This window comes from Girardinichthys multiradiatus, chromosome 22 (assembly GCF_021462225.1).
Source record: "Girardinichthys multiradiatus isolate DD_20200921_A chromosome 22, DD_fGirMul_XY1, whole genome shotgun sequence".
Classification (NCBI taxonomy): Eukaryota; Metazoa; Chordata; class Actinopteri; order Cyprinodontiformes; family Goodeidae; genus Girardinichthys; species Girardinichthys multiradiatus.
The window spans coordinates 31,532,013-31,559,479 of NC_061814.1; the positions used below are offsets into that span (position 1 = coordinate 31,532,013).

General features: G+C 38.9%; 2 protein-coding genes across 4 annotated transcripts; one reads left to right on the forward strand and one right to left on the reverse strand.

Moving 5' to 3' along the window:
* Window positions 1–6: 6 nt before the first annotated feature.
* pla2g12b (phospholipase A2, group XIIB) lies at window positions 7–7,001 on the forward strand. Of its 2 annotated transcripts, none has more exons than XM_047351414.1 (4): window positions 7–2,817; window positions 3,552–3,640; window positions 3,750–3,915; window positions 4,021–7,001. In XM_047351414.1, the coding sequence occupies exons 1-4, from the start codon at window positions 2,322–2,324 to the stop codon at window positions 4,137–4,139; spliced, it is 870 nt and encodes a 289-aa protein (XP_047207370.1). In that variant the 5' UTR covers window positions 7–2,321; the 3' UTR covers window positions 4,140–7,001. The 2 variants fall into 2 exon arrangements, with proteins under 2 accessions (XP_047207370.1, XP_047207371.1); XM_047351415.1 differs by having other exon boundaries at window positions 3,552–3,628.
* Window positions 6,447–26,404, reverse strand: oit3 (oncoprotein induced transcript 3). 2 transcript variants are annotated; one of them, XM_047351410.1, is made up of 9 exons: window positions 26,243–26,402; window positions 18,353–18,727; window positions 18,152–18,262; window positions 13,819–13,941; window positions 13,598–13,720; window positions 12,452–12,612; window positions 11,886–12,298; window positions 7,344–7,443; window positions 6,447–7,186 (listed from the first exon to the last, which is right to left on the reverse strand). In XM_047351410.1, the coding sequence occupies exons 1-9, from the start codon at window positions 26,313–26,315 to the stop codon at window positions 7,034–7,036; spliced, it is 1,632 nt and encodes a 543-aa protein (XP_047207366.1). In that variant the 5' UTR covers window positions 26,316–26,402; the 3' UTR covers window positions 6,447–7,033. The 2 variants fall into 2 exon arrangements, with proteins under 2 accessions (XP_047207366.1, XP_047207367.1); XM_047351411.1 differs by having other exon boundaries at window positions 6,944–7,186; window positions 7,304–7,443; window positions 26,243–26,404.
* Between the last annotated feature and the right edge of the window lie 1,063 nt (window positions 26,405–27,467).

The window sequence follows — 27,467 nt, forward strand, 5'->3', positions numbered from 1 at the left end:
CACACCCACCTCGCCCTATGTGAAAAAGTGACTCCCTTCTAACATAATAACTGCTTGCGCCACACAAAGCAGCAACAACTGCTTTTGCAATAACTTGCAATCACTTTTTCATGTTTCTTTGGCCCAGTCTTCTTTGCAGAACTCACTTAATTCAGCCACCTGAGAGGATTTTTAAACATGAATGGCTTGCTTGAGAGCATGCCACAGGATCTCAATTGTCTTCAAGTCCAAATTTTTACTAGGGCACTCCACAACCCTTTTTTCTTTATTTTTTTAAGACATTCAGAGGTGGGCTTGCTGGTGTGCTACAGAGCATTGTCCTGCTGCAGAATCCAAATCTGCTTGTACTTAAGGTCATGAACTGATATTTTCCCTCAGGACTCTATGGGAGACAGCAGAAATGGTTCCATCACTTACAGCAAGTCTTCCAGGTCCTGAAGCAACAAAGCAGCCCCAGACCATCACACATCCACCAAAACAATGTTTGACTGTCGGGTTGATGTTCTTTTTCTGAATTGCTCTTTTAGTTTTGTGCCAGGTGGAAAAAGATCCCCAACAAACACCTTCCAGAAGGTTCCACTTTTCAATTCAGAGAATATTTTCCCAAAAGTAATGATTTTTGGCTAACGTGAGACGGGTCTTTCTGTTCTTTTGTACATCAGTGCTTTTCACTCTTACACTGATCCAATTTTTACCCAACCTCTTTCTTATTGTTTATTCATGGACACTGCCTTTAACTGAGGTGAGACCTTCAGTTCCTTAGATGCTGTTCTAGGTTCCTTTCTCCTCTCCAGGATAATTTGTTAATGTGGTTCACTGGAGTCTGGAAGCTCGAGAAATTACTTGGTAACCCTTTCAAACTGATAGATGTCATTGACTTGAGATTGTCACATAATATGTTGTTTTTTGAGATCTTTTAGCCTACTTAATGTTTTCAGTCGGTTCTATTGAAGGGATTTCTTTATTCTACAGACCTTTAACAAGGGGGAGGAGGGCGGCAATTACTTTTTTCACATGGGGTCAGGTTAGTTTGGATACATTTTTTTCTTTTTAACAATTATTTAGAAATTGTATGTTGTGTTAACTCAGGTTATCTTTATCCAAATTTAAAAATTGTTCATTAAAGTCAGAAGTTACTGCATAGAAATAATTAAAAAATAAAAATTTAAATAATTTATTAAGGTAATCACGTTTCAAGTGAAAAATCATTCTTTATTTTAACATTATTTTTAGTTCTTAGTTCAAACAAATAACTTTTCGTCATGAATAGATTAAACTATGTGGCATTAATTTGTTTTTAAATTCATGCATGGATAGTGAAAATTTTTTACAGTGTCTATTGTTTTTTAATGAGTCAGAGATTTAGAGGTTAGGGAGTAAATTTGTCAGTTTCCGTGTTGTTTTATTAGCCAAAGCAGACACATTTAGCAGTGTTATTACCAGCAAATTAAGCCATAATACATATAAAAACCTGAGAAAGCAATGTTGAACATTGAAGCATTTTATCGATATATTCTGTATGGAAACACGTGAACAAATTATTGTTCTGGCAAGAACATGTTGATGCAATTATACTTACAACCACAAGAGGGCAGCAGGGTAACATGACAAAAGTCCCATACTGGACAAATCTAACGGTCTGCAAAAAAGCAAAATACCCTCAGCGGCTTTACTCTGTGTTCATGTTTTGTAGTTTTCAGCTTTATTTCACTCCTGTTTTTTTTATTATAGCTATAGTTAAACTTGAAGCTGTTCTTAAAACAATCAAACTAAAAAACGTCCTGTTTCTCCAATGGAAATGATAACTCCGTTTTTATTCTATGCTGAGTTGTCAGTCTGTGACCTTTATCATAACCAGTAGATAGTTTGAGGTTTGTGAAGTCTTGAGAAAGGTCATGGGTGTGTGTGTGTGTATGTGTGTGTGTGTGTGTGTGTTTGGGGGGGGGGTTGGGCTCCTCCTCCTCCTTTTCTCATGTTTCCATGTTACTTGAGTTGTAAAAATCAAGTTATAATTTTGTGGCTAACAGCTGATGATCGTTGATGTTTTGAAGCATTAGCAAATATTTACGCATTAGCTGATTTTAAGTAGCCTCTCTATGTGCTGATATGCTCAGACCTTTACCCCTGATATGACAGAGTGCCTTGCTGTCGGCAAGAACCTAATCAGAGGTCAAAGTCTGCATTCAGGCTAACAGAGTCAGTGAGAACTGAGCTTTATGTTGTCTCTCAATGTCTGAGCTCTTTCTTTCTTTTGTAACTTGACTGAAGACACCTCACTTGGTGGAGATCTACCTCTGCTTGATTGTAGCCAGCTGAACAACATGTTGCTCCGGACTGTGGCCCTGATCCTCCTCTGTGCGTTAATGGGCATGTGTGCAACTTTAGGCTACTACCAGACTGAAGCCAATGATGAGGGGGAGGCTGCTGCTGTTGTCACTCAGGCTGCTCCTCTAGATTCTGCTTTTGGGGACAAAATATCTGCAGCAGATAACCAGGGGTCTGACCTACCTGAAGTGGAGGTCCAAGCCAGAGAGACAGACACAGCCAGAGATAAACACGATGAAGACCATGCTGCTATAGAAGCTCTTGCAAAGAAAACTGTTACCCAGGAGCAACCTCCATCTGAGGAGGAGACCAATGAGATCAGGCCAGTCCAGACCAACAGGGCCTTAAATAAACCCCAGGCACAAGAAGATGCAAGCAGCTGGAGCCTCAACTCCATTAGAGATAGTTTCCAAACCGTGCATGGATACTTCGACTCCCTGGTGGAGCTGGTTGGGGGACACAACGGTGTCTGTCAGTACCGTTGCAGATATGGTAAGGATATATCTTGCGCATTTACTTCGTATTAGTTTTGGTGCCAAAACCTGCTGTTTTTATGATGTATTTTACTCACACATTCAATTCAATTCAAAAATACTTTATTAATCCCAAAGGATATTATATATAGGACATATTCAACATGGTTTGTTCTTTGGCCTTTTGAATAAAGAAAAACATTTGTTAAAGAGCATGGGTCATTTCTGTTATGCAATCAGTGCATATGCCCTCAAACAGAAGTTGCATGACATCTGACTTCAGAGGTTTAGTGTAAATCTTTGACTGGGAATGTGCTTGTTCACTAATGTTCTCTAACAAATCTCTGAGGCCTCCACGGAACATTTCGATTTATACAAGATCAGTTGTGCAATAAGAGTAGATGTTCTCAAAAGGATTTTGCCTCTAAGGCCTTCACAGAACCACTGTATTCAGACTGAGATGTTAAGTCACACACAGCTGGTCTTCATTTACTAATTATGTGACTTCTAAAGGCAGTAGGTCAGATTTTTATTTTGGGAAATCAGAGTAATAGAGGGCTGAATACGAGCGGGCGCCACACTATTAAGACTTTTATTTGAAATTAACTTTAATTACGATGTATCATAAAAATAACGTTCTATTTTGTGTCAATCTATCACATAAAATTCCAAATTAAACACAGGTCTGAGGTTCAATGTGACAAAAAGTGCTTGTAAGTTCAAGAGTCTAATGGAGCCTCCCTGCTTCCACAGGAGAACTCCCACTTCCTCGGCCTGGCTACAAACATCAAGAACCCAACGGCTGCAGCTCCTCTCTGGTGGGATTCCAGGTGAATGCTGCTGTAGGTGGCCTGCTCATAGCACCAACAGCCCAAAACCACGTTATGTAACCACAACAATACCTTTGTTCATTAGTGAACTATGTTGACACACAGTTATTTCTTACAACAGTTTGACGTGGGAATCCCTGCAATGACAAGGTGCTGTAACCAGCTGGATGTGTGCTATGACACTTGCGGCGTGAACAAGTATGACTGTGATGCCAAGTTTCGCTCGTGCCTCCTTGACATTTGTTCTGACCTGAAGAAGAGCCTGGGGTTTGTGTCCAAAGTACAAGGTGAGAATCCTGCAAAACGTTGCTTTTGTTTATTAAAGTAACCACCAGGAATTTAACATGTGCTTAAGAGTTACAAAAATCATTTATGTATTTTCCTTCTATCAGCTTGTGAATCTATGGCAGACGCCCTCTACAACACAGTGTGGACTCTGGGCTGCAGGCCTTACATGAACAGCCAGAGGGCAGCATGTATCTGCGAGGGAGAGGAGAGGGATGAACTGTGACAGAACACTGTGGTCAACTTCTCTGATAACAAGACAACAGAGTCATTGATATTTCCATAATACACTGCTACATTTATAAGCTTTTATTGAGAGAGGAACCTTCTCATAAGAGCCCTCTCAAAGGAATAGTTCAGAAGGCTATAAGCAGTTATTAACTTTTGGCATCTTCATTGAGCATAAATCCATATTAGTTTATTCCAGAGGCTGAAGCTAACGGCTAGCCTGAAAACGGCCGAGACTAAAACAGAATCCCACTGTCTTAAAACAGTCTCAGTCTTCAAAATACCACATAGCTTTTTATGTTAACACTATTTGATGAAACTTTAAAGGGGTATTTGAGTTTTATTTAAACGAAGTTCATTTAAACAAAAGACTGAAGTTATTATCAATAACAGTTTGAGTTCCCATAGTGAAAAGGTGTCATATTTCACAGCAAGTATCTGGCAAAGTGCTTAAATCTTCGGAGCTATGGAGTGCTAATGGCTAGCTAGCTGGGGTGCCAATATTTTAGCTGATTTTTGCAAGCACTTTAAAATAAAAATGTATCATTGTTCAACATTGTATCCATGGCATTAACAGTCCACATTTTCACAAGAGGTCGCCGTTAAACTTATCACTGTTTTCCAATTTACACCATACCTTAAGTTAATATGAAAACACTCATAGTATATGATGATTAATAAATTACTATGTGAAAATATTTTGGTAATTAAAAAAAAATCTAAATAAAATATTGCACAACAGGGACATTTTTTTTTCTATTAGTACATTTTCCAAGGTTATTCTTTACAGTACTATACCTGAAAACTGTCACACATGACGAGGCAAGTTGCTTCAGGCGAGAAGGTTTCACCTGTAGCAACTATGTTCAAATCTGTTAGAGTGCCATCTGGTAGTCAGACAATAACATTGCTAGTAGCAGTCAATATGCATCACTTTCAACAAATGTAGAGTGTGGGTTGAAGTCTTCCCCATAAGGTGTTCTGGATATAACAGGACAGTTAGCAAACCCATGCTGCAGGCTGTGACAATGGTTAGCTGAGACTTGCAGTCAGCTCTAAGTCTACCAAGAAGGTGGTAAACGTTTGAATTTTTGCGACAAGCTTTCAGTTATGCTCCTGCATCAAAGGTTGTACTTCCTGTGCTTATCCAGGTCTAGTTTTAAAACGTCCCTCCAGACTTACGATCAGCTGATGAGGCGTATTGATAAGGACGGCAGCATTCACCTGTATATCCTTAGCATAGGAACACAAAAGTTATCTGGTGGAGAAAACAGCAACAAACTCAACAAGGGTGTCCTATGAAAGTGCAGGCTACTAATCTAGCGCTGTTTCGCATGGATATGATCTCCCTCTGAGTAAAATTTATAAAAAAGTACAAAAAAGTTCATGTCCTCTGAGTGAAATGTGACAAAGCGCCTACATAAAGACATCTGTTGACTCCTAAAAATGTTTGAGAGGTGGTTGGTTTGTAAACTGAGCTAACCAAACCGGGTATTCAACATCTTTGTTTAGACAAAATGTGCAAACCCATTCCCTAAAAATATCAATTTTCGACAAAATCTTCTGGGCTCAAGAAAGACAAGAACATACGGGTGCCTTTTTGGCCGCTTTACTTTTATATCACAGTGGAAGAGTTTCACATTTTATACTTAGGAAGATCATTGGTGGTGCACCACCTCCTACCTTCATTTCCTGTCTAAATAATTGTTGGTTTCTCTAAAAATAACTAATATCAAATGCAAATGTGATGGCAGTTTAAAGATTCATAAAATAGTGTTAGCATAAACCCCTGTGACATTTTGAGATTGGAGTTGTTTTCAGATGAATGGAGTGCACTTTGGTCTCTAGCTGTTAGCTTCACTATGCTGGACCAGCTAATCTGGATTTATACTGAAAAAAGACACAAGGGAGTTAAGCAGGTAAGATATTATCTGTCTTACCCCACCAACAGAATCTCTACACATTCTGAACTACCCCTTTAAGATTCAAAAATGACAAATGTAAAAAGCTGTAATTGCGATATTCAATGGATCATAAGATTTAATAATAAGGGTCCAAACAGATATCAGCTGTCTGAAGATGGCCTTCAGAATCTGAATTAATTGCTTATGCATATTTACCTCCTAATTGTAGGTCAAATTTGGGCCTCCATGACTTCGTTACCATAAATTACTTGATGACTCCAAACAGAACACCTTATATGAAGATGAGAAGGATGTTGTGTTGAGATTAATTTCCTCTAGATGGAAATTTCAAGATAATAACTAAGGTGAAATTCTCTACGGAGCTCAAATGCTAAGTCTAATGCCTATAACAGTTAATGCTTTATTTTTAAGTTATTTTTACTTCACATGAATACATTTTCAACTAATTTGAGTGTACATGACAAGATTACATTTAGATTAGCTTCCAGAGTGATGAACCATGTGCATTATTACCATGAAAAGCTGTACTCATATCTCTTTGCTGTGACGCCGTAATGTGTGAGATACTCCCAAAGCTTTGATTAATCTCAGCAAATGAGTGAAAATGCATCTACTGAAGTTCCAAGTGTTTTCCAAGTTAATAAGGTTATGAAATTTAAACCACTCTGAGTCTCAAAGCTGCAATCAAGCCAGAGAAAATGCTTTAAAAGTGACACGCTTCTGCCATACCGTGGGCAAGCCATCAGGTTTATAATGTGATTGTCAATCATTATAATGTCAGTAGTATAGCTGTGAGACACTGAAGCTAAGTAAATTATGTGTTTTGTGTGTATGCGTATTTATGTGTGTAGGACTTTAAAGGGACAGTGCAATGGACTGTATGTCTGCATGTATTTGGAGTTTTATCCACCAAATAAACTGAAATGGTCACCTCATTTGCAAGTGTAATTTATGTGCTGACTCCCATCTATTCCAGGATGTAGATAGGTCCCGTGTTCAATGTTTGCTTTTCCTGATCGTCCCTAATCCAGATCTCCCGTCGCACACGTCCACGACAGTGCTGGGCGCAGCGGGTGTCTCCTTCCCCACACACCAACACCCGGCAGTGGAGGAACACTTGCTGTAAAAACAGGAGGCCATATTGTTTGGAGACAAATTGCATCACAGAGCATTTCCTACTTGTAATTCATTGCTGTCTGTCTTGACCGTAGAGAGCAACTCAGATATGAACCCTTACACATTCACCAGCTGGCTCCCAGCATGCTACATTTACGTACTCGGTTGTCCTTGCCAATGAATTTGAAGACAGGAACCTGGTAATGCTTGGAGAGCTGGTCCTTTGATGAACACTGTGTCACCGTTTCGTCTGAGATGCATCTGAGTGCGAAAGTGAGAAAAACAAAAGCAATGGATGTTTTACCACAGCACCCACTCATCCATATGTGTCTCTAAGTCAGTTAATCAACATTAGCTTCCTAATTTCATAAAACACACATATATCAAATAAATACAGACAAATTTGTTGGTACCCCTCGTAACAATATGCAAAAACTTTTATTACAGAAGCATAATCTTCCACTGAAAACTTTAGAAAAATCCTCAGTGCAAATTGTATATTTTTAAAATAACAGTAGCTTACTGGCAATAATTATCCAGAAGATCCTGTATTTTATTTTTAAAAGTACAATTAATGTTAAATTGTTGTACTTTAGAGCATCAGTACTGTAAAACAAAAAAAAAGTGAAACAACTTTACTGTAAAATCAAACAGCTGCTTTTTGTATAAAATACAGTATAAGCTGCTGTAAATGATTAATGTGGTTAATGTTATTGTTGTACGGCACAACCTAGAGCAATTATTATTGAAAAACATGAAAACTTAGCTGAAATGGAAAACATTTATTATTAAATGTTCACAATAATGTAATAAACTCTAAGGGATCATTGGAAAATTACGTGTAAAATGTTACATATCAAGTCAACACCAATTAAAATCAACTAGGCTTCTGTGAGAGTACGTTCCTCCATAAGGAGCAGTTGCATTTCAGTCTGTGACCTTTTGTAAATGTGCGTCATGCCAAGTTACATGCTTAAAATAAATTAAGGAAGCCGAAATATTGTGACAGCATGGCAAAAAGAACAGCTAACAACACCGAATGGCCTTTTCAATCCATATAATATGCCGTCAGAAAGTTAATGACTTTACTTAGCAAATTATATATTACCCAAAAGTCATATAATGTGGAAACAAGGGGCTCAGATTGAGACTGATGTTTGCAGTAAAACTCTTGAAATACCCTCTAGATTGCATTACAAAATCTGAACAGTACACATCTCACAAATGTTAAGATCAACGGGTCAATGTATTGGACAAGATGGGCCAGGCAAGGCTGAAGCAGCTAGAACAAACTGAGGATCCAGCATCATATGGACCTCATCATTAATTGTAGTTTTACCACAGATTAAAGAGAAAAAACACACACAACTAAATCTCTGAGGCACAGATTTGAGAAAAACAACTGAAAGACTATTCTTATGCTTTTATCTGATCTGTAAATATGAGACAGTCCCAAACATTCCCACCTTCCTTTGCTAAACCAGTTAACCTGCTGTACTTCCTGTATAGATAAAACATAGATCTGATTTGGACAATTTGAACACAACACACTTCTGTTAGCATAAATCTTGTCTGCTTCTAACCTGCTTCCCTTCTGCGAATGAACAAAATCTTTAAACTTTTCTGTATGACAGGCTCTGGCTTTATTATCCACTTAGGAACTAGAACGTTGCAAAATGTCATTAAAAAGAGATAACAAAACCAAAGAGCTAAAGTGAGAGGCCCCAAAATAAGTCAAGAGCAGCAGCCTATTTCATTTCGTGATGGAGTACTGGTCAGTTTACTATAGTTAGTTAATCCTACTGTCATAGATCATAATTTTCCCAGAATACATTGCAAATCTGCAGTAATATGTTGCAAACAAATTACAGACTACAGAATAGCTGAGAATACAGTATTTTTATGTTGTAAACCACTGACTCTACAGTGACATACTGTTCACTGCATTAACAGGAACTATTACAGTTCTCTTAAAGTAGTATAGTTTTCTCTAACCGCAGGTTGGAGCCTACAGAGAGAGGGCTTTTGACAATTTTTCTAAGCACAACCTCTTTAGACTGCTTGGTCTGAGTTATGGTCTTGAGATGCGGCCAAGCTCTCCAAAATCAGACTCGGTCCAGATACTGACGTCATTCTTGGACTGGATATCGGGCTGAAGCCACCATAACAGACACCATGGTCTTGTGTTGCTTAAGGTCATATTTAAATTTCTTTTTACTTTAAGTTGTCAGCCAAAATCATTCTTGCTCCTTTGAATAAAATAATCAATCCCTTTCTTCTGATACATTTTAGGTTAATAAAGAAAATATACAAGATAGAAGTTTGTGAATTCATTTAGCAGTAGAAGTTATGTCAGATTGCCACAGTAAAAAAGTGAGGAAAATACTCTAAGATAAACTCAGTACTATAACTCTATGCTATACTGAGGAGCAACAATGAGATGCAGCAGATAATAGTAAGGCTACATAAAAACAGAGAAAGATGCTTTATTTTATTTTACTTTACGTATTTCTTTTACTTCTATGTGTCACAGAGTATAAAATATTTGAAAATGTTGGCAGCTTGTTGGAAGACAAGGTAGGAATCAATCAATTTATTTACAATCTGTTAATTAGAGAGAAAGACTGCTGTCACAGTTAGCAATGTTAACAGTGCTAACTGGGCTAATCACTAAAGACAGATTGTAAAAACAGTAAATAGAATGACTAAAACATAGTTATAATGTTTTACTAGGAAGTCTGGTGTTAGTTCTAAGAATTCCTCAAATACATACATGGTTCTGGAGGCACTCAAGAATAATTAATGAAAGTTCACTACAAAAATATTTGAGACAGAGGGATTTTATCACTGGATGTAGCAGCTTTTATCAACTTTAGTTTTACGGATATATGGACCCCAATTCCTAAATATATATATTGCAACCCAATAAAACTAAAGAGTCATACTAAAACTGGTAAGATTTAAAAAGCTCTAAAAAGTGGCTTCATTTTTTTTACAGGCATGAGAGGATTGTTCTGAGATCTATTATATTATTATCAACCTGATAAATATAAGTACGGTTGAAGGCTTGCAAGTAAATTTGCAGCACTGTAGCTGACAGGACCTGTATGGTTTATTTATATTAGCTTATAAAACGCCAGAAAGAAAACTAAATTAAATGTTTCACAAAAAGCTCTCTGAATCAGGAAATATCTGCAGATATTTAAAATCAGATATTGGCATTGGATCAGAACACATAAGTCCTGGATTGGAGCATTATTATGCACTTTTATTCTGAGCTCACACCACCGGTTTTCTATAAGGTTTAGGTCTGGGAACAATGTTGGCGATGGACGGTTGATTCTGTGTGTGGGTAACATGTCATCTAAAGTGCCTTGAGATGACATGTTATGAATTGGCCCTATATAAATACAACTGGATGAAATGAGTTGAATTGACTTAACCTTTTCTGTGATGATTTGCCCAGGCATTTATGATATTTTTTCATTATCCCGTTGAAAAACCCAACTACATCCCAAGTTGATTTTTCCACCAGATTTTTATGATAGTTTATGACAACAGGCACCCTAACAGGGCTGCCACGGCCTTTGGAAGGGAAACAGGCCGTCAGGATTACAGATCCTTCACCATACTGGATAGTGGGAATGAGGTTAATTCCCACATATTCATTCTTTGTTTCAATCAAAACCCAATTGGAGTGTTTGTTGCTGAAAAGCTCAATCTTTTTCTCATATGAACAAAGCAGCAAACTTCACATGTGTAATGGTAGAACAGAAAAGGCTTTGTTGGCATTACTCCCAAACAACTGGCTGGCATGAAGATAGTAACAATTGTTATTGAGACTTGGTGATCCAAAGGTGCTATTTGCAGCAGTTCTCTGACAGTAAGCACAGGTTGAGAGTATGATACTGCAATAAAGGATGGATCTATTTTAAGGCTTTTTGCACATTTTTACCAAGGGTGCCAATAAAATTCTCTGCATTTTAAGTTACCAGAAAAATAAATAAATTATCCAGCACTACTGGTGCCAGTAAAGAAACTTAAAAGTGATAGGACTTTGAATTTTTCTAGCTCCAGCTTTCATGTTTTTGCTCCACATTCGCCAGAGTATGTGAAAGTGTGTGTCTTTCATTTGACTTTGCTTTGAAGGAGTGTGGGTTTTCTATACTGCAGCTGTCAGACACAGAGTAAAGGTTTGGTGAAACTACAGCTGGGTCTGCAACTGTTGCAGGACCAAATGCACATCTGATCAGACAGAAATCAAAGGACCCAGATCTGCTGTTTTCGATCTGTTCTCTTCTATGCACATGCAGTATGTATAGTGTAGTTTAACATTTGAATTTATTGACTATCTGAGGTTTCATTAACACAAATAAAATAGCACAGATCTGGCGTTCAAGTGGTTAATGTATTCTCTTTGATTTAATACTTGAGCTTATAAAGTGCAGTTTTTTTTCAGCTAAAGTTTAGCAGTTTGTGAAATGCTAAACTTATAATATAAAGGCACATCTCTTTCTGTGAAGTAATTATTTCTTGTGAAAATTACATCATACATACAAAGATACATGTAAATGCAAACTGGATACAGAGTAGAGTTTCTGTCTTTAGATAATGGAGGCTAACAGAAACATGTTTTTAGTTTGTTTCACTGAATGCATTTGCATTAGGTTTGGAAATCAAGCAGCATGAAAGATAATATTCACCCATCTTTGATGAGGTAATATTTCAAGGCCTGGTCAGCTTTGGGCCCCGGAGTAGCATAACAGCTCTCCACCAGCACAGACAGGCCATCCACTCTCTCCTTTGGCTCCACCCCAAAGAACAGGGAGTCATGCAGGTGGAGCTGAGGTGGGCTGCGGTAGGGCTCTGAAAACTCAGCGTTCTTGAACAGCTCCAAGTTGAACCTGAAAACCCCCTCACTGTGGCTTTCCAGCTCCAGGGCTGAGCCACGCAGAGTTGCCTGGTACCCGTCCGACACCTGGTACTCCCTGGGGAACTCACATGTCACTGGGAGCAATAATTTGCTGGTCCGGACTATTAAGTCTCTACTGCTGCTGGGGCTGCTCCTGGGGAGGCCCGTCACCAGGTTGGTCCCAACTATCTTGTTTTCTGTCACCTGGGAGAAAACATATACTTCACTTAAATGCTGTTTTCAGTTAGGGACCTTTCAAGAGCTCGCTCTGAAAGAAACAGCTCTTTTCATCAAACCTTTTATTAGCTTTCACAGTGAACCCTGTTTACTCTCAGAGTATAGAGGAAAGCAGCTTACCTCCACCACCGTGCCGCAGGTCTTGAGGCTGAAGCTCAGATTGATGTGGGTGCCATTGGAAACTCCTCGGCAAGACGAGTTGGACAGAGAAAGCTCCAGTCCTCCAACAAGGTCTTTAGGAACTGACACGGTAATCAAGCTGGGATCACACTGGACTGGCACTGGGCATGAGAACGAAAGGAATGACAGGTTGTCATTGTTCCCGAAAATGACATAAAATCATTCAAATATATACATAATACAAACTATACTTTCCCATAACATAGAGATTGTTTTCTTGAACTTTCCCAGACCTTACTGTGTAATTTCTGGAACTTACCAGGCTCTATGTTAGAACTTACCTGAAGTTCATTGGTAACCATTCCAGAACTTGCCTCATACTTCCCATGAACTTTCTTGGAATTACTGGTCATCTTCCCAAAACTAACCAAATATTTTCCTGAAAGTTGTACTGAAACTTGTTTTTCCTAATCTTACTAGTTACTTTCATGGAACTGTAGCTCAGTGTAAGTTATTTCCTGGAATGTACCCAGTACTTTTCATTTAACTTACCTGTTATTTTCTCAGTATAAATCTGGCACTTTATTGTAACTCTCCTGGAACATACTGGTCATATTCCCAAAACCTTAGAGGTACTTTTAAGAACTTATAAAGTACTTTCTTGGAACTTTCATAAACATTAATTTTTGTACTTATTCAGAACTTACCAGGACCTTTCCTGGAAAATGTATAACACTTAATGGTTTTATTTCCCAGAACCTACCAGATACTGGGCTGTATTATGAGGTAACATGGTAAGGTATTTTCCTCAAACTGTTATGGAATTTACTGGGTACCTTCCTCAAACTTATTGGGTACTTTTAGGAACCGGGCTCTGATATAAAGTGTGTTATAGTGTGGGACATTTTTTCAAAACTTATTAGGAAAGCACATGGTAAGTTCTAGAAACTAATCTTATGTGCGGTTATACCTAAAACTCCCAAAAGCATAAAGCCTAATAAGGCTGGTACCACATTTTTCTCAAACATAGTCAATAAACACTTAATAACAAGCCTTATTTAATTGTTATTAACATTATAAATACTTTTCTTTATGTAAGACCTCTGGAAATGAATAAAAGTATGTGCTTCACACACAGACACCCACCCTGGCATGTGCTTTTATCTTCTCCCAGCTCCAGCCCTCGGGGACAATAGCACTGATAGGAGCCCACCATCTGGGAGCAGTCATGGCTGCATCCTCCATTGTTGATGTGGCAGCCTGCAATCTCTGCACAGGGCCAGGGAACAAGGAAAGTAGCAAGTATGCAAAGTTGCTTCCTGTTTCATTATCTCAGTCTGTACAACATAGAATGAAGTGCCATATACCTCTGCAGTTGCGTCCATCCTCATCCAGCACGCGGCCCTGCCTACACTCACAACGCCTGGAGCCCTTAGTGTTCACGCACACCTCTGCACAGCCACCATTTTCCTTATCGCATTCATTTACATCTGAAAACAGAAGATACAGAGTCTACTGTCAGATACTATCATCAGATGAGTCTTGTTTTAATCCACCAAGCTGCACATGGCTGGAGTTTATCACCTCCAGGCAATTCATTTCATTTTTCAGGGAGGACAATGATTGATGGATTTTAAAATGGAGCTTATAATGCTGAAAGGGCCGGTAAAGAAATAATGACGGATGAAATAAGAGTGAAGAGTAATGTGGAAGTGCAGGATGGGGAAAGTCATTTCAAGAAAGCTTGATTGGGTACATGAGTGACTGATGAGAAAATGGCAGTTTGTAGGTTTATGGACTCCCCCACACTGGCATGTCCCTCATAATAAGGTACCACACCGACAGACAGACGCATAAACCTTCTGCATGACATCAGAGGACATTACACTTATTCATACTGTGTTAGGTTAATAGAGATTCAGACCCTATACGAACTTTTTAAATGGATGCATCTGAAAAAGTGTCAGAGTTAATAATGTAAACTTGTGCATTGGTATGGCCTTTAATCCAAGTTTTTTTTACATTTTTTGTTATTTTTAGCAAGGCTTTAGAACTTTTGCAAAATTATTAGACCCTATTTACCTTAACAGGGCTAATTTCTGGTGAAAAACTGTTAAACAAATAGTACCTCCCTATCTTTCACAATTACCATACTAAAAGGAAAAAAACAGGAAGATTATATAGACAAAAGCTAGGTATTTCCTTGTATTATAATACTATCAAAGTATGGGAACTGCCCATATGTTGGCTGAAGAGCAAATAAAAAAGCTCCTCTTTGGCATAAAAATAAAACTAAGGAAAATTGCTGCATTCTTTTGCTGTCCAAAGAAACCTGCAAAATGAACTTCTCAAGTCATAAAAGGAAAAGCTTTACTTCACCCTCACTCTCACCACCAAATCTCATAAAGTTCCGGTCAGAAGTGTACCTTCTCTCATAATGTGCATGAAGGTTTATTGATGCATTTAAATCCTTTCCTTTTTTTCAGGACGGAATGATCATATAATATTCAACCTCAATCAGGTGCACAAGATTGCATTGGTTTGAATTTAATACTAAGAGGCAAAAAGTATTTCCAGTATTTGGTTATACAGTATGTCCCTTGAGGTGCAAAGAAACCACATGTCTTTTGGAGCTGCTTAATAAGTTTCTGGCAAAGTGTGTACTCGATATTTGACCAGTTCTGTAATCAGAACTAGTTGATCTGTTTTAAAGTGTTTTTCTTGCACAGACTGGCCTTTAAGGCTTAGTTCATACATTTTTATGAGGGTTGAGTTCTGGGCCATTCCAGAAGTTTCATCCCAGCTCGCTTTATGTATTCCTCAACCAGTTTAAATGCATGTTTGTGATCTCAGGAACAAACAAGATTCAAGTCTATAATAAGCTAGAACAGCAGTGTCACCCACTGTGAAGCCACTTTTACATTTCCCTGGACTTGCAATAAAAAGAAGTGTTGCAGGGAAAATGGATTAAAATACACCTCAAACAACACCTACATACATACATATATGATTTGCTGCTTCCCACATGGACAATTCAACTGCCTTCTGGAGAAACATTTTATGGCTAGACGTAACAAAGACTGAGCTACATAGCAAAAGTTGCAAAATTTACATTTGGGGGAATCAAGTTAGTTAATGTAGAATGAGAGGCAGATCTTTAGTTATCAGATTCCTCTCCCGTGGAACCAGCTCACAGTTTTAGTCCGTGAGGCAGACACCTTGTCTGCTTTGAAGACTAGGCTTAAAACTTTCTTTTTTGATAAAGCTTATAGTCAGAGTGGCTTAGGCTATCCTGAGCTACATGGATGCTCTGTCAAGGCGATGTAGTGTGGTGGTGAAACCCAGAATGCAGACGAAGGGGCTGAGTTTCAGTGAGTAACAGGCTTTATTGGTAACAAACTTGCTCACAGATTGGGCAGAAGCAGGCATTGACAGACAGAAAAAACAGGCTTGCCGTGAACAATGAACCATGAACTATGTGAACAGTGATGTTTCCATGAAGAATGAACAGAATGGTGGTGTATGTATGGAGCATTGTGCAGGTGAAACAGGGGGACTGATTGCATGGTGCAGGCAGACCAAATGAAGCTGATTGCCAGGCATATTATGGGAAGGAGTAAACACAAAACATGGCTGAAACTAAATACTACAAGTACATAATCAAACCCAAGAAACATGACTGTAACAGAACATAAACCAGAAAGCACTATGAACTGAATACAACAATCACAAGAAACCAGACCTAAGCAAACAACCAAAGCACCACCTCTAAAACAATAAACAGAAGCAGGATTCAACACTCAACTGTGAGAACAAAATAAGAGAAAAACAAAAAACCAAACACTCCAAAAAAACCCAAATCATAACATGCTCAGTGTGAGGGATTGCTGCAAAATCAATGCAAGCGGCTGTCCACTGTACATGCTCCTCTAGGAGGAGTGAATGCTGCAAGTCTCTGACTCAATGTAATCTGCTGGGTTTCCTTAAATATAAAAACATGTTAACCAATTTGAATAATAAACTGAATCTGACTGCATTGTTTGATAGTCAGGATTAATTGGAATGTATGTACCCGGCTTGCCATCTGTATGATTCAATTGAACTGACTTTGTAAAGTGCCTTGAGACAACATGTGTTGTAAATTGGCGCTATATAAATAAATTGAATTAAATGGAATTGAAGTGAAGTTGAGGCCTTTAGACCTTTGAACACCGTACCAACATTGGTGTTCAGTATTACATCCCGCCAAGCTCCAACAGCAGAGCTAGCAGGCCACAGTACTAATGCTATGCTGGCTAAATACCCGGACGCTCCACTGTTTATCCTGGGGGATTTGAACACCTGCATGGGTATCATGCCTTCCTTCCAATAGTTTGTTGATGTTCCAACCAGAAAGGACAATGTGCTGGATTTGTGCTATGAAAATGTAAACAATGCTTAGAGCTTGCATGCTAACACCACTCAGCTCAGCTGACTACAACATTGTCTTAATTTTGTCATGTCCTCCTCTTTAACTGCACAGTATGTTTATGTAAATGTTGGAACAGACTGTGAAGGCAAATTGTCCTTTGGGGACAATAAAGCATGACTCTGAATCTGAGTACGGTACTAAATGTTAGGCATGCCAGTGAACACATCGTGCTGAGCGTCTGTGCAATATGGAAAAGGGACTACCTCCAAAGTCCTCCACTACACCTCAAATTAACATTTACATAATTAAAACTTGGACAGACTTAGCTGTTTTGATACATCACACATAAACACACATCACAACTGGTTTTGAAATAAAGAAAGGAGGCAGACATTAAGCTTCTGGACTGGCCCCGACCTCAACCCTATATAAACCTTATGCTTAAAAGCTGAGTCCTTACTAGAAAACAATCAATTAAACAAACGTCACCTTTTCTGATAAGAATATCGGTCAAATATCCAGCCAGAATTGTGCCAGGACCTTGTTGATGGCTCTAAAAAAATTTTGTTTTCTTTTACTTGCTAAGAAACAGTTATCCAAATATTATTGGGGGGGAATATAGACATTTTAGCCTATGTGTTTAAACTTAGACCCCTTGTGACTTACAGAAAATCCACTATAGATTAAAACTTTAACAAACAAATGTCTGTTTAAAATATTATTGAAGTTGTTTTTGTGTCATCATAACTTTGTTGAAAAAGAATAGCTTAAAAAATTATTAAAAGCTTGAAATTAATATGGCATTCATGATGAGTTAAACTTCTGACCAGAACTGCATCTCAGATTAAATATAGATTTCTGCCGAGGGGTTCAAGTAAAATTAATCAAACTAAACTGTCTTAGTAGCAATGCATTAAAACCAATTTTTAAAATGAATAAAAGTTTAAGCTTTTTTGCAGGAATTATGTATGAAAAAGACTAAAAGTTAGCAAAAAAGCAAGGTTTTTGTAAATTATGCTACTTTTTCAGTGATGAAAGAAACTGACCGTTCAATATGATCATTACATTAAGTCAAAAGTGTTATCTGAGTTAGACAGAAAAACAAGCAGCATGTTCAAAAACTTGGAGGAGTTTGTCATAAAAGATGGAAGCTGATCAAAAATTAAATATGATTCTTATTGTTTTTCCTCAAACATTTCCTGTTCATCTGTCCTCAGTGTCCCCTGGTTTATCTCTGCCTTCTGCACAGTTTATCTGTCCTCTCTCTTCCTCCGCCTCGCTTGTCTTACCCAAGCACGTCTGTCTGTCTGGTCCCACGACAGTTCCAGGCGCACAACGGCACTCTGGCTCTGGACATCTGGGACCTGTGCAGTCAATCTCATCACAGATATCATAGAAATCTGCACAAAACAAACACAAAAACAACATCAGACAAAGTGAAGGTTCCTCCTAATGAAGGATTCTGGACAACATCTGACATGCTCTCTTACGACCACAGTAAACATGGAAGCAGACAGAGGGCCTGGGCAGGCGATAGACAAAGTATCCTCCAGGACAGGCCTTCACATCTATGCTGGCGTTCCACTGGCAGCAGTTGTTGTTGAAGCTGGCACAGACAGGCAGGGTCACAATCCCCTCATGGAGCTGTGGGTGGCTGCCATTGAGCCAAATGGGGGCGTGGGTGCCACAGTGGTTCCCAGGGATGCAGAAGGTGGGCATTGCATCCCCAGCCATGCCTGTAAAGCGGTACCACTCCCCAGACATGTGGCTGTCACACAAGGGCAAGTTGGATGACTGGTTGACGTGGAAATCTGAGTTCCTCCAGGGTTCATTCAAACTGATGTAGGCAGAGCAGGGGTCGAGAGCTGAGAAGGGGGGATGTACAACGTCAGAAAACAGACAAGGTCTGGGCAGAAACTTTGAAAAACTTTATGAGAGTCTGAAATAATACTGCCTAGAGCCACTTTGTGTCACTTAAAGTAAGACATTAAGGAATGCAGGAACACTTTTCCACCCAGGGGGGTTATTGTTATAGCAGATCTGGCTCACTGCCCAGGGCGAGGCAGGCTTGTGTGGGAGCCACAATCACTGTGGGAGAAAAAATCTTACATTTTCTGGTGCTGCAGTCAATGGGAAGGAAGCAACCTGATGGGTTGTCCAAAGTGAAAACACTGTTAGACGTGCAGCTTGCTAATTACACTGAAGTTAGTAACTGGTCAATCCCAAACTATATTATTATTATTACAATGAACAGAGATAATTTCAGACCCAGTCTTAGATTTATGACAGCTATTTTATTTCTGAAAACACAAAGGGAGCATATTTCATCCTTTTTTTGTGCATGAGAACTGCCTGCAGAAACACAATATACAGACAAAATCATTCCACATTGATTATAGATTCTTAAAAAGACAAGTTTGTGATCTGTTAAAAGAAATAAACAATAAAAGGCAGTTCTTTACTTTCTTAATGATATTGATTTGTATTGGAAATAATATCCATTGTTCTATTAATAGACCTGTTGATCCATATATCAAGGCTGCTTGCCCCTTACCTTTAACCTAAAATCCCCAGAGGCCCCCATCAGACCAACCCTTTGAAACCTTTTTGAAGACAGCCCTGCTGTTTTGTATTTAGCATGTATTTTTTTTATTCATGTGGTCATCTGGTGATCTATCCTGGGTGCACTCTGGAAGAACTGAATAATAAACAATCTAATAAAAAGCCTCATTTTTCACCACCTCCAGAGGTGAAACTCCCAGAAACTCAGAAACATGGTCCTGCTGCCTACACCTCACACCCATTAGCTTTTACTCTTGGCTGACTCTAATGATCCTTCTCTCAGCCTAACGGTAGTTTTCCAGTGCTGTGAGTACTGGGGGGCACAACTGAACTTTAATTTAGCTCCATTACAGCTGGATGGGGAAAATCTGTATTAGTGAGAAAATATGTCAGTTTAATTTTGCTTCATGTGAAACCTGATGGACACCTTAGCTATGATGTTCACTCCATTAATTACTGGTGAATCTTAATACATTTGAACATATCCATTAAGGTTTTTCATTGATTCAGTTCAAGTACTAAACCTCATGTATTATATAGATTCCTTATATACAGAGTGAATTTCAAGTGTTTATTCCTGTTAATTTAGAGGATGAACGAAAACCTAAAACACTGCTTTCAGAAAATCACAAAATATTTTATGATGTGGCCTTGTAATTACTTACACAATCACGGGGAAGACAGCTGACTTGACGACTGTCTGGCAGTCACTGACACTGAGTCATGTAAAGGTCTTTGCTAAAGAAGCTGGCAACACAAACTACTGTATCCAAGCATTTTCATGAAACGTTGAGTGGAAGAAAAAGTGTGGATCATAGAAGGTGCACAAGCAACAAGCAATGCATGTTTCATGAAGGCTTAAAATATATCAGTCAGTGTGGAACACATCTACTGTATCTGAGTTTCATAATTTGAATTATTGAAATAAATTAAAATGTTAATGTTATTCGAAATTATTGATATGCATCCGTAGTTTAGTGCAGGTTTTAAGAGTCTCTGCTTTGCCAACAGCAAACATTACAAGATTCCTCTAAACGATCTGTCCTGCTCAGTTGGATCAGCCTTTGTATTACCAAGATAAATAGTAACGCAGGGTCAGGTGTAACTGAGGTAAAAGCCAATGAGCTGTCAACACAGAGCACTTTGTTCTGCAATGTCTGTTGGTGTTGTCTCTGGTCGGCACAGCTAAAAACAACCGAGTGGAAGAAGTACACAAAGTTTAGCAGAAGAGTTTATAGTTTCTCTCCACTTCCCGCCCCCTCAGCACAATAATTAAGTAGCACATGGAAAACAAAGAAGACATGAAGGCCTAGGTAATGCAGGCGAGAGTGAGACTCTTAGTGAATATGTAAAAGGGCTGGAGAAACAGCAGCAGGTTGATCTGTTCAACATCCTCAGAGATGAGATGAAGGCAGGAAACAGGTGAGCTGATAACATTGATAACACAAATTTGTTTTACTGTACAAAGTATTTATTTTTACCATTCTTAGCTCCTCATGAAAAAGGTGACCTCTCAAGTACCGTGCCTTGCAAAAGTATTCAAGCAGTTTTATTGTGTCACTTATTGTGTCACAACCAGAAACTTTAAGGAAATTTCCTGAGATTTTATATGATGGACCAGCAAAAGGTAGTGCCCAATTGTGTCTATAAGGGTAAGGAAAATGATACTTGATTTTCAAATAATGCTTGACTGATACAAATCTGAAAAGCTTGTTTTTTATACGCTTTGCATGTTAAAAAACAAATGTCTTTTGCCTATTCTTCTTTGCAAAATAGCTTAAGCTGAGCAACATTTGATAGAGAGCATCTGTGAACATCTGACATCTATTGGATTTAGGTCGAGACTTTGACTGGGCCATCCTAACACATAAATATGCTTTGATCTTAACCATTCCTTTGTCGCTCTAGCTGCATGTTTAGAGTTGTTATTCTGCTGGAAGATAAACCTCCATCCTGGACTAGAGATTTAGACTTTGTATTTGACTCCATTCATCTTCCTATGAACTCTGACCAGATTCCCTGTCCTGCTGAAGAAAAGCATCCCTACAGCCTGATGCTGCCACCACAAGGTTTCCTCTCTGCAAAGTTACCAACATTTTGCAAGTAGACCAAAACACTTTGGTCACATCTGACCATGGCTTGTGGATGAAAATCGGACTTCTACTTGCCAAATGTCAAATTTCTATAGATTCTGACTAATAATTTCCCCCCCTGAGTTGTAGATCTCTGCAGCTCCTCCAGAGTTACCATGAGCCTCTTAGCATCTTCTCTAAATACTGTTCTCCTTTTCCTGTGTGTCAGTTTAGGTGGAAGGCCATGTCACAGTAGGTTTGCAGTTGTGCCATACTCTCTCCGTTTTCACATGATGCTCTGTGAGATGGTCAAAGCTTGGATTTTTTATAGTTAACCCTGCTTTGAGCTTCTTCACAGATTCATAACTAAGTTGTCTGGTGGGTTTGATGGTTCACTAATGTTCTTTAACAACTCTCTCATGCCTTCACAGAACAACTGGATTTACTCAGTGTTTTAATTACACACCAGTGGACGTACTGTTTAGGTGACCTCTGAAGGCATTCGGTTGAACTAGATGTTATTTAGAAGTAGCCGGGTATAGGGGGCTGAATACTTATGGCTGACACACTTTTATGTGTTAAAATAATTTGAAAACCATTTATCCCTTTGCCTCTACTAACAGTTATGTGACACTATGTTGGTCCATCACACAAAAAGCTATGATATTTTGCAAGCACTGAAAAGCTTACAGTAAACATTTGTGATGTGGGGATTTCATTCAAACTTTAAGTTTCAGTATGTAGTCTGTGTGTTTATATTTTTTTGTGTCTGATAGAAAAAATTGACCTCTGAGATGTTTGTTCCGACATCCTGTCGGGAGGAACAAACAACACAACCATTTTAGGATGAATTCATACACTATACATGCAGCCATCCCTCCCAGACAATTCATCTCATCAATCTCCCGGTGCAATAAAAATACTCTATAACATTAACAACCGTCCCCCCAAACCCACCTGACTGACTCACAGCGCTACAGTTCCAGCAGCACAGAAGGCGCCAAGGCCAGAGCTGACTCATGTGGGTGAATGCTAATGTGAGCGCTAAATCTTCCAGATGGGGCCTGAACAACTTTGTTTGGAGCCAGACCAGGGATGATGAGTCAGAGTAGTATTTATTTTGCTTTATTTATCTATTTGTGACTTATTTTTATTTAAGGTTAGGTATTGATAATATACAGATGGAGTTTTGTATGTGTTCCTAGCATCTGCAATAAGATCTGGTTGCACTGGAGAACATGTTCATCTATTACAGGGATGACGGGCTATGTGGTTTAATCCACATAAAGCACTACAGTGCTAGACTAGACTCATTCAACACCTTTAAATCCACAGCAAAAAAAAAAAGAAAAAGGGGCTGGAAAATACATCATCATAAGAAATGCTGAGAAATAAAGTTAAAAGCATATTGTTACATCACCTGTACAAAAATACACATTATTTACCTTTCCTCACTGTCTGACTTTAAATCAGATATTTTCCTGCTTTAACTCAGATAGGATCCAAAAATGTATTCTTATTTATTAAATACCAGATGAGGGAGAGAGATATTGTTTTACTACTTTCTTCAAAATCAGAAGTTTACATTACCAAGATGGCTATGCCTTGAAACAGTTTGTGAAAGCTCAGATGATGCTGCAATGTCTTGGTTGTAGGCTTCTAATTGCTAAATTCATAACATCTAAGTTAACTGGAGGCACGCCTGTAGATGTATTTTAAGGCAAGACCTCTAACACTCTGCTTCCGTGTGTGACATCATGGAAATGAATAGAAATCAGACAAGATGTCAGAAAGAGATACCCACAACAAACAGCCACTGCTCAGGAAGGAGACAGTTTCTGTGTCCCAGAGATTAACCTGTTTCGGTGTGAAATGTGCAATTATTCGCCAGAACAAAAGTATCCAGCTCTAGGTGGTAGAAAAGTGTCATTATCCACAGTGAAATGAGTCGTGTGCCGACATGCACTGAAAGGCCACTCAGCAAAGAAGAAGCTTTGAAAGCTAAATGATGAGACAGATTATAGTTTTCCAATGCATTGATGGACAAAGACACCAATGCTGAAGACTGGTCACAATGTGTGGATGTTTTGCTATAGAAGGGACTATTGCACTTCAGAAAATAGATGGCATCATCAGGAAAGAATATTACTTAGAAATATTGAAGAAACATCTCAAGAGATCAACCAGGAAATTAAAACTGGAGCTCACATGTAATCAAAATGGACAATGATCCTAAACATACAGCAACATTACAAAGTGGCCCTGGGACAACTAAGTCAACGTTTAGGAGTGGCCATCACAAAGCCCTAATCAAAGTCTAATAGAAAATTTGTGGGCAGAACTTAAAAAGTGTGTGCGAGTGAGGTGGCCTTTAAGTCTGACTCGGTTATAACTCTTCTGTTAGGAGAAAAGGACCAAAGTTCCAACAAATTATTGAAAGAAGCTTGTAGACAGATACCAAAAATATACAGGTCCTTCTCAAAAAATTAGCATATTGTGATAAAGTTCATTATTTTCCATAATGTAATGATGAAAATTTAACATTCATATATTTTAGATTCATTGCACACTAACTGAAATATTTCAGGTCTTTTATTGTCTTAATACGGATGATTTTGGCATACAGCTCATGAAAACCCAAAATTCCTATCTCACAAAATTAGCATATCATTAAAAGGGTCTCTAAACGAGCTATGAACCTAATCATCTGAATCAACGAGTTAACTCTAAACACCTGCAAACGATTCCTGAGGCCTTTAAAACTCCCAGCCTGGTTCATCACTCAAAACCCCAATCATGGGTAAGACTGCCGACCTGACTGCTGTCCAGAAGGCCACTATTGACACCCTCAAGCAAGAGGGTAAGACACAGAAAGAAATTTCTGAATGAATAGGCTGTTCCCAGAGTGCTGTATCAAGGCACCTCAGTGGGAAGTCTGTGGGAAGGAAAAAGTGTGGCAGAAAACGCTGCACAACGAGAAGAGGTGACCGGACCCTGAGGAAGATTGTGGAGAAGGGCCGATTCCAGACCTTGGGGGACCTGCAGAAGCAGTGGACTGAGTCTGGAGTAGAAACACCCAGAGCCACCGTGCACAGGCGTGTGCAGGAAATGGGCTACAGGTGCCGCATTCCCCAGGTCAAGCCACTTTTGAACCTGAAACAGCGGCAGAAGCGCCTGACCTGGGCTACAGAGAAGCAGCACTGGACTGTTGCTCAGTGGTCCAAAGTACTTTTTTCGGATGAAAGCAAATTCTGCATGTCATTCGGAAATCAAGGTGCCAGAGTCTGGAGGAAGACTGGGGAGAAGGAAATGCCAAAATGCCAGAAGTCCAGTGTCAAGTACCCACAGTCAGTGATGGTCTGGGGTGCCGTGTCAGCTGCTGGTGTTGGTCCACTGTGTTTTATCAAGGGCAGGGTCAATGCAGCTAGCTATCAGGAGATTTTGGAGCACTTCATGCTTCCATCTGCTGAAAAGCTTTATGGAGATGAAGATTTCATTTTTCAGCACGGCCTGGCACCTGCTCACAGTGCCAAAACCACTGGTAAATGGTTTACTGACCATAGTATCACTGTGCTCAATTAGCCTGCCAACTCTCCTGACCTGAACCCCATAGAGTATCTGTGGGATATTGTGAAGAGAACGTTGAGAGACTCAAGACCCAACACTCTGGATGAACTAAAGGCCGCTATCGAAGCATCCTGGGCCTCCATAAGACCTCAGCAGTGCCACAGGTTGATTGCCTCCATGCCACACCGCATTGAAGCAGTCATTTCTGCAAAAGGATTCCCGACCAAGTATTGAGTGCATAACTGTACATGATTTGAAGGTTGACGTTTTTTGTATTAAAAACACTTTTCTTTTATTGGTCGGATGAAATATGCTAATTTTGTGAGATAGGAATTTTGGGTTTTCATGAGCTGTATGCCAAAATCATCCGTATTAAGACAATAAAAGACCTGAAATATTTCAGTTAGTGTGCAATGAATCTAAAATATATGAATGTTAAATTTTCATCATGACATTATGGAAAATAATGAACTTTATCACAATATGCTAATATTTTGAGAAGGACCTGTATGACCCAAAAAGTGGCAGTTCTTACAGAAATGGAGCCCCTCTTTCTGCTGCTCAGTAAACATTTAAAATGCAAGAAATTATTTGTAAACTGATGTAAAATGCTCTCACTTGGGGGTGCCAAGTCTTTACTGACTGCACATGAGGGATAAATGTTATATTCTTAAGTTATATTAAGTTATATTCTTTGTCTGGTGCGCCCCCATTTATAAAGTTGCCATGGGCAACTGCCCATGAGGTTCATATCAAAAATAAATAACTGACCCAAGTCATACAGTTTAAAAAGCACTCATACAAAATAGTTAGGAAATGTATTTAAACATCAAAATTTAATAAAAGAAAAAAATGTGACATTTAATCCTAAACCTGTACCGGAAAGGTATAGCTCAAAATAAGTCAGTGAGAAAAAAAAGCTATGTGTTTTTGTACAGTAAAAACTCTAATCTCAATGGCATATACAACAAATATGCACACACTGGCCATTTTATGAAGGTTGTACATCAAAGACAGTACGAGATAATATACAGCAAGGCTAAAGAAATTGTGTAATTTAGTTCAGCAGCAGAAGCAATTATTAAAAAAACAGCAGGTAAGATATAAACTCTTCACAGCATGATAAATAACTGTAGAAACCTTCTGATCTGGGGAGAAATACATAAATGATTTACTCACCTGTACTTGTAAGTCCAAAAACCTCCTGCAGAAGATTGATGATAATCAAGAGCATCATGGTGTATTGTTTCATTGATGGAAGAGAGACGATCCCAGCTCTTCCCCAATGCTCAAATAAGTTTACCTCTCATGTCTGTTTTAAATAGCTCCGTCTTATCTGTCTCATATTGTAAAGCCTCTTTCCCACCTTGAACCACTGACCTTCCACTCGCCAGATCCACAGGCCAGACCATCCTCCCATTGTTTCAGTCAGTCGTCTATCCTCCTTCCTTCATTTCCATGTGTTTATTTGCTGTTGCGCTGGGAACGATTGGACTGATTGGTTTAGCATATGGTTTAGTTTATGTGATAGACCAACACAAAGCAGTGCATAACTGTGAAGTGGAAGAAACGGTATATGGTTTGAAAAATGTGGACAAAAAGAAATCCAAAATTGCGTAAATATTCAGGGCTCTCTACACTGATACCCCTAAATAAAATCCTTTCCAACCGACTGGTCACCTTATCAGTAAAGAGAGTCCACATGTATCCAGCTGTTCTGTGGAGGCCTCAAAGGTTTGTTGAAGATGATTCCAGAACAAACATCTTCAAGATGACCAACAGATATAACATATAAAGTTGTGTAGATGTTATAGGACCCATGGTTAAACTACAAAGAATACAGTACTGTAAAAAGTGTCTGCCCCCTTTCTGATTTCGTTATGGTTTTTTTTTTGTTACGTGTTTCGGAAACTCAAACTGTGTTACCAGACAAAGATAACCAGAGTCAATAAAAACAGTTTTCTAATTACGCTTGCATTTATTACTGGGAAAAAGCAGTGCAAACTAACCTGGCTTGATGAGATAAAGTAACTAAACGTGATAGTTGGTTGTTTTCAATCAGATTGAAGTCCAGACTTTAAGTAGGCTTTTTAAAAACCTTTTTTTTTTAGCCATTTAGAGGTGGACTTGCAGGTGTTCTTTGGACCACATAGCCCTGCTTGAGCTTAAGGTCACCACCTGATGGGCAAGCATTCTCCTCTAGGATTCTCTGGTAGAGAGCAGAATATGGCAAGTCGTCCAGGTGCTGAAACAGCAAAGTCACCCCAGATTATCACACCACCGCCTCAGTGTTTCTCTACTGGTATGACGTTCTTTTTCTGAAATGCTATGTTAGTTTTACACCAGATGTAAGAGGAAGCACACCCTTCAGAAAGTCAAACCTCTGTCTCAAGAGTCTGCAGAA

Bases quoted from the DNA above. Each gene is read 5' to 3' on its own strand.
- pla2g12b (XM_047351414.1), top strand. From the start codon at position 2,322: ATGTTGCTCCGGACTGTGGCCCTGATCCTCCTCTGTGCGTTAATGGGC. The intron at 3,641-3,749 runs GTAGGTGGCCTG...TTCTTACAACAG, and splicing joins GATTCCAGGTGAATGCTGCT to TTTGACGTGGGAATCCCTGC. The intron at 3,916-4,020 runs GTGAGAATCCTG...TCCTTCTATCAG, and splicing joins GTTTGTGTCCAAAGTACAAG to CTTGTGAATCTATGGCAGAC.
- oit3 (XM_047351410.1), bottom strand. From the start codon at position 26,315: ATGAAACAATACACCATGATGCTCTTGATTATCATCAATCTTCTGCAG. The intron at 12,613-13,597 runs GTGGGTGTCTGT...TCTCATGCCCAG, and splicing joins AGATAAAAGCACATGCCAGG to TGCCAGTCCAGTGTGATCCC. The intron at 7,187-7,343 runs GTACGTAAATGT...CTGTTTTTACAG, and splicing joins TCATTGGCAAGGACAACCGA to CAAGTGTTCCTCCACTGCCG.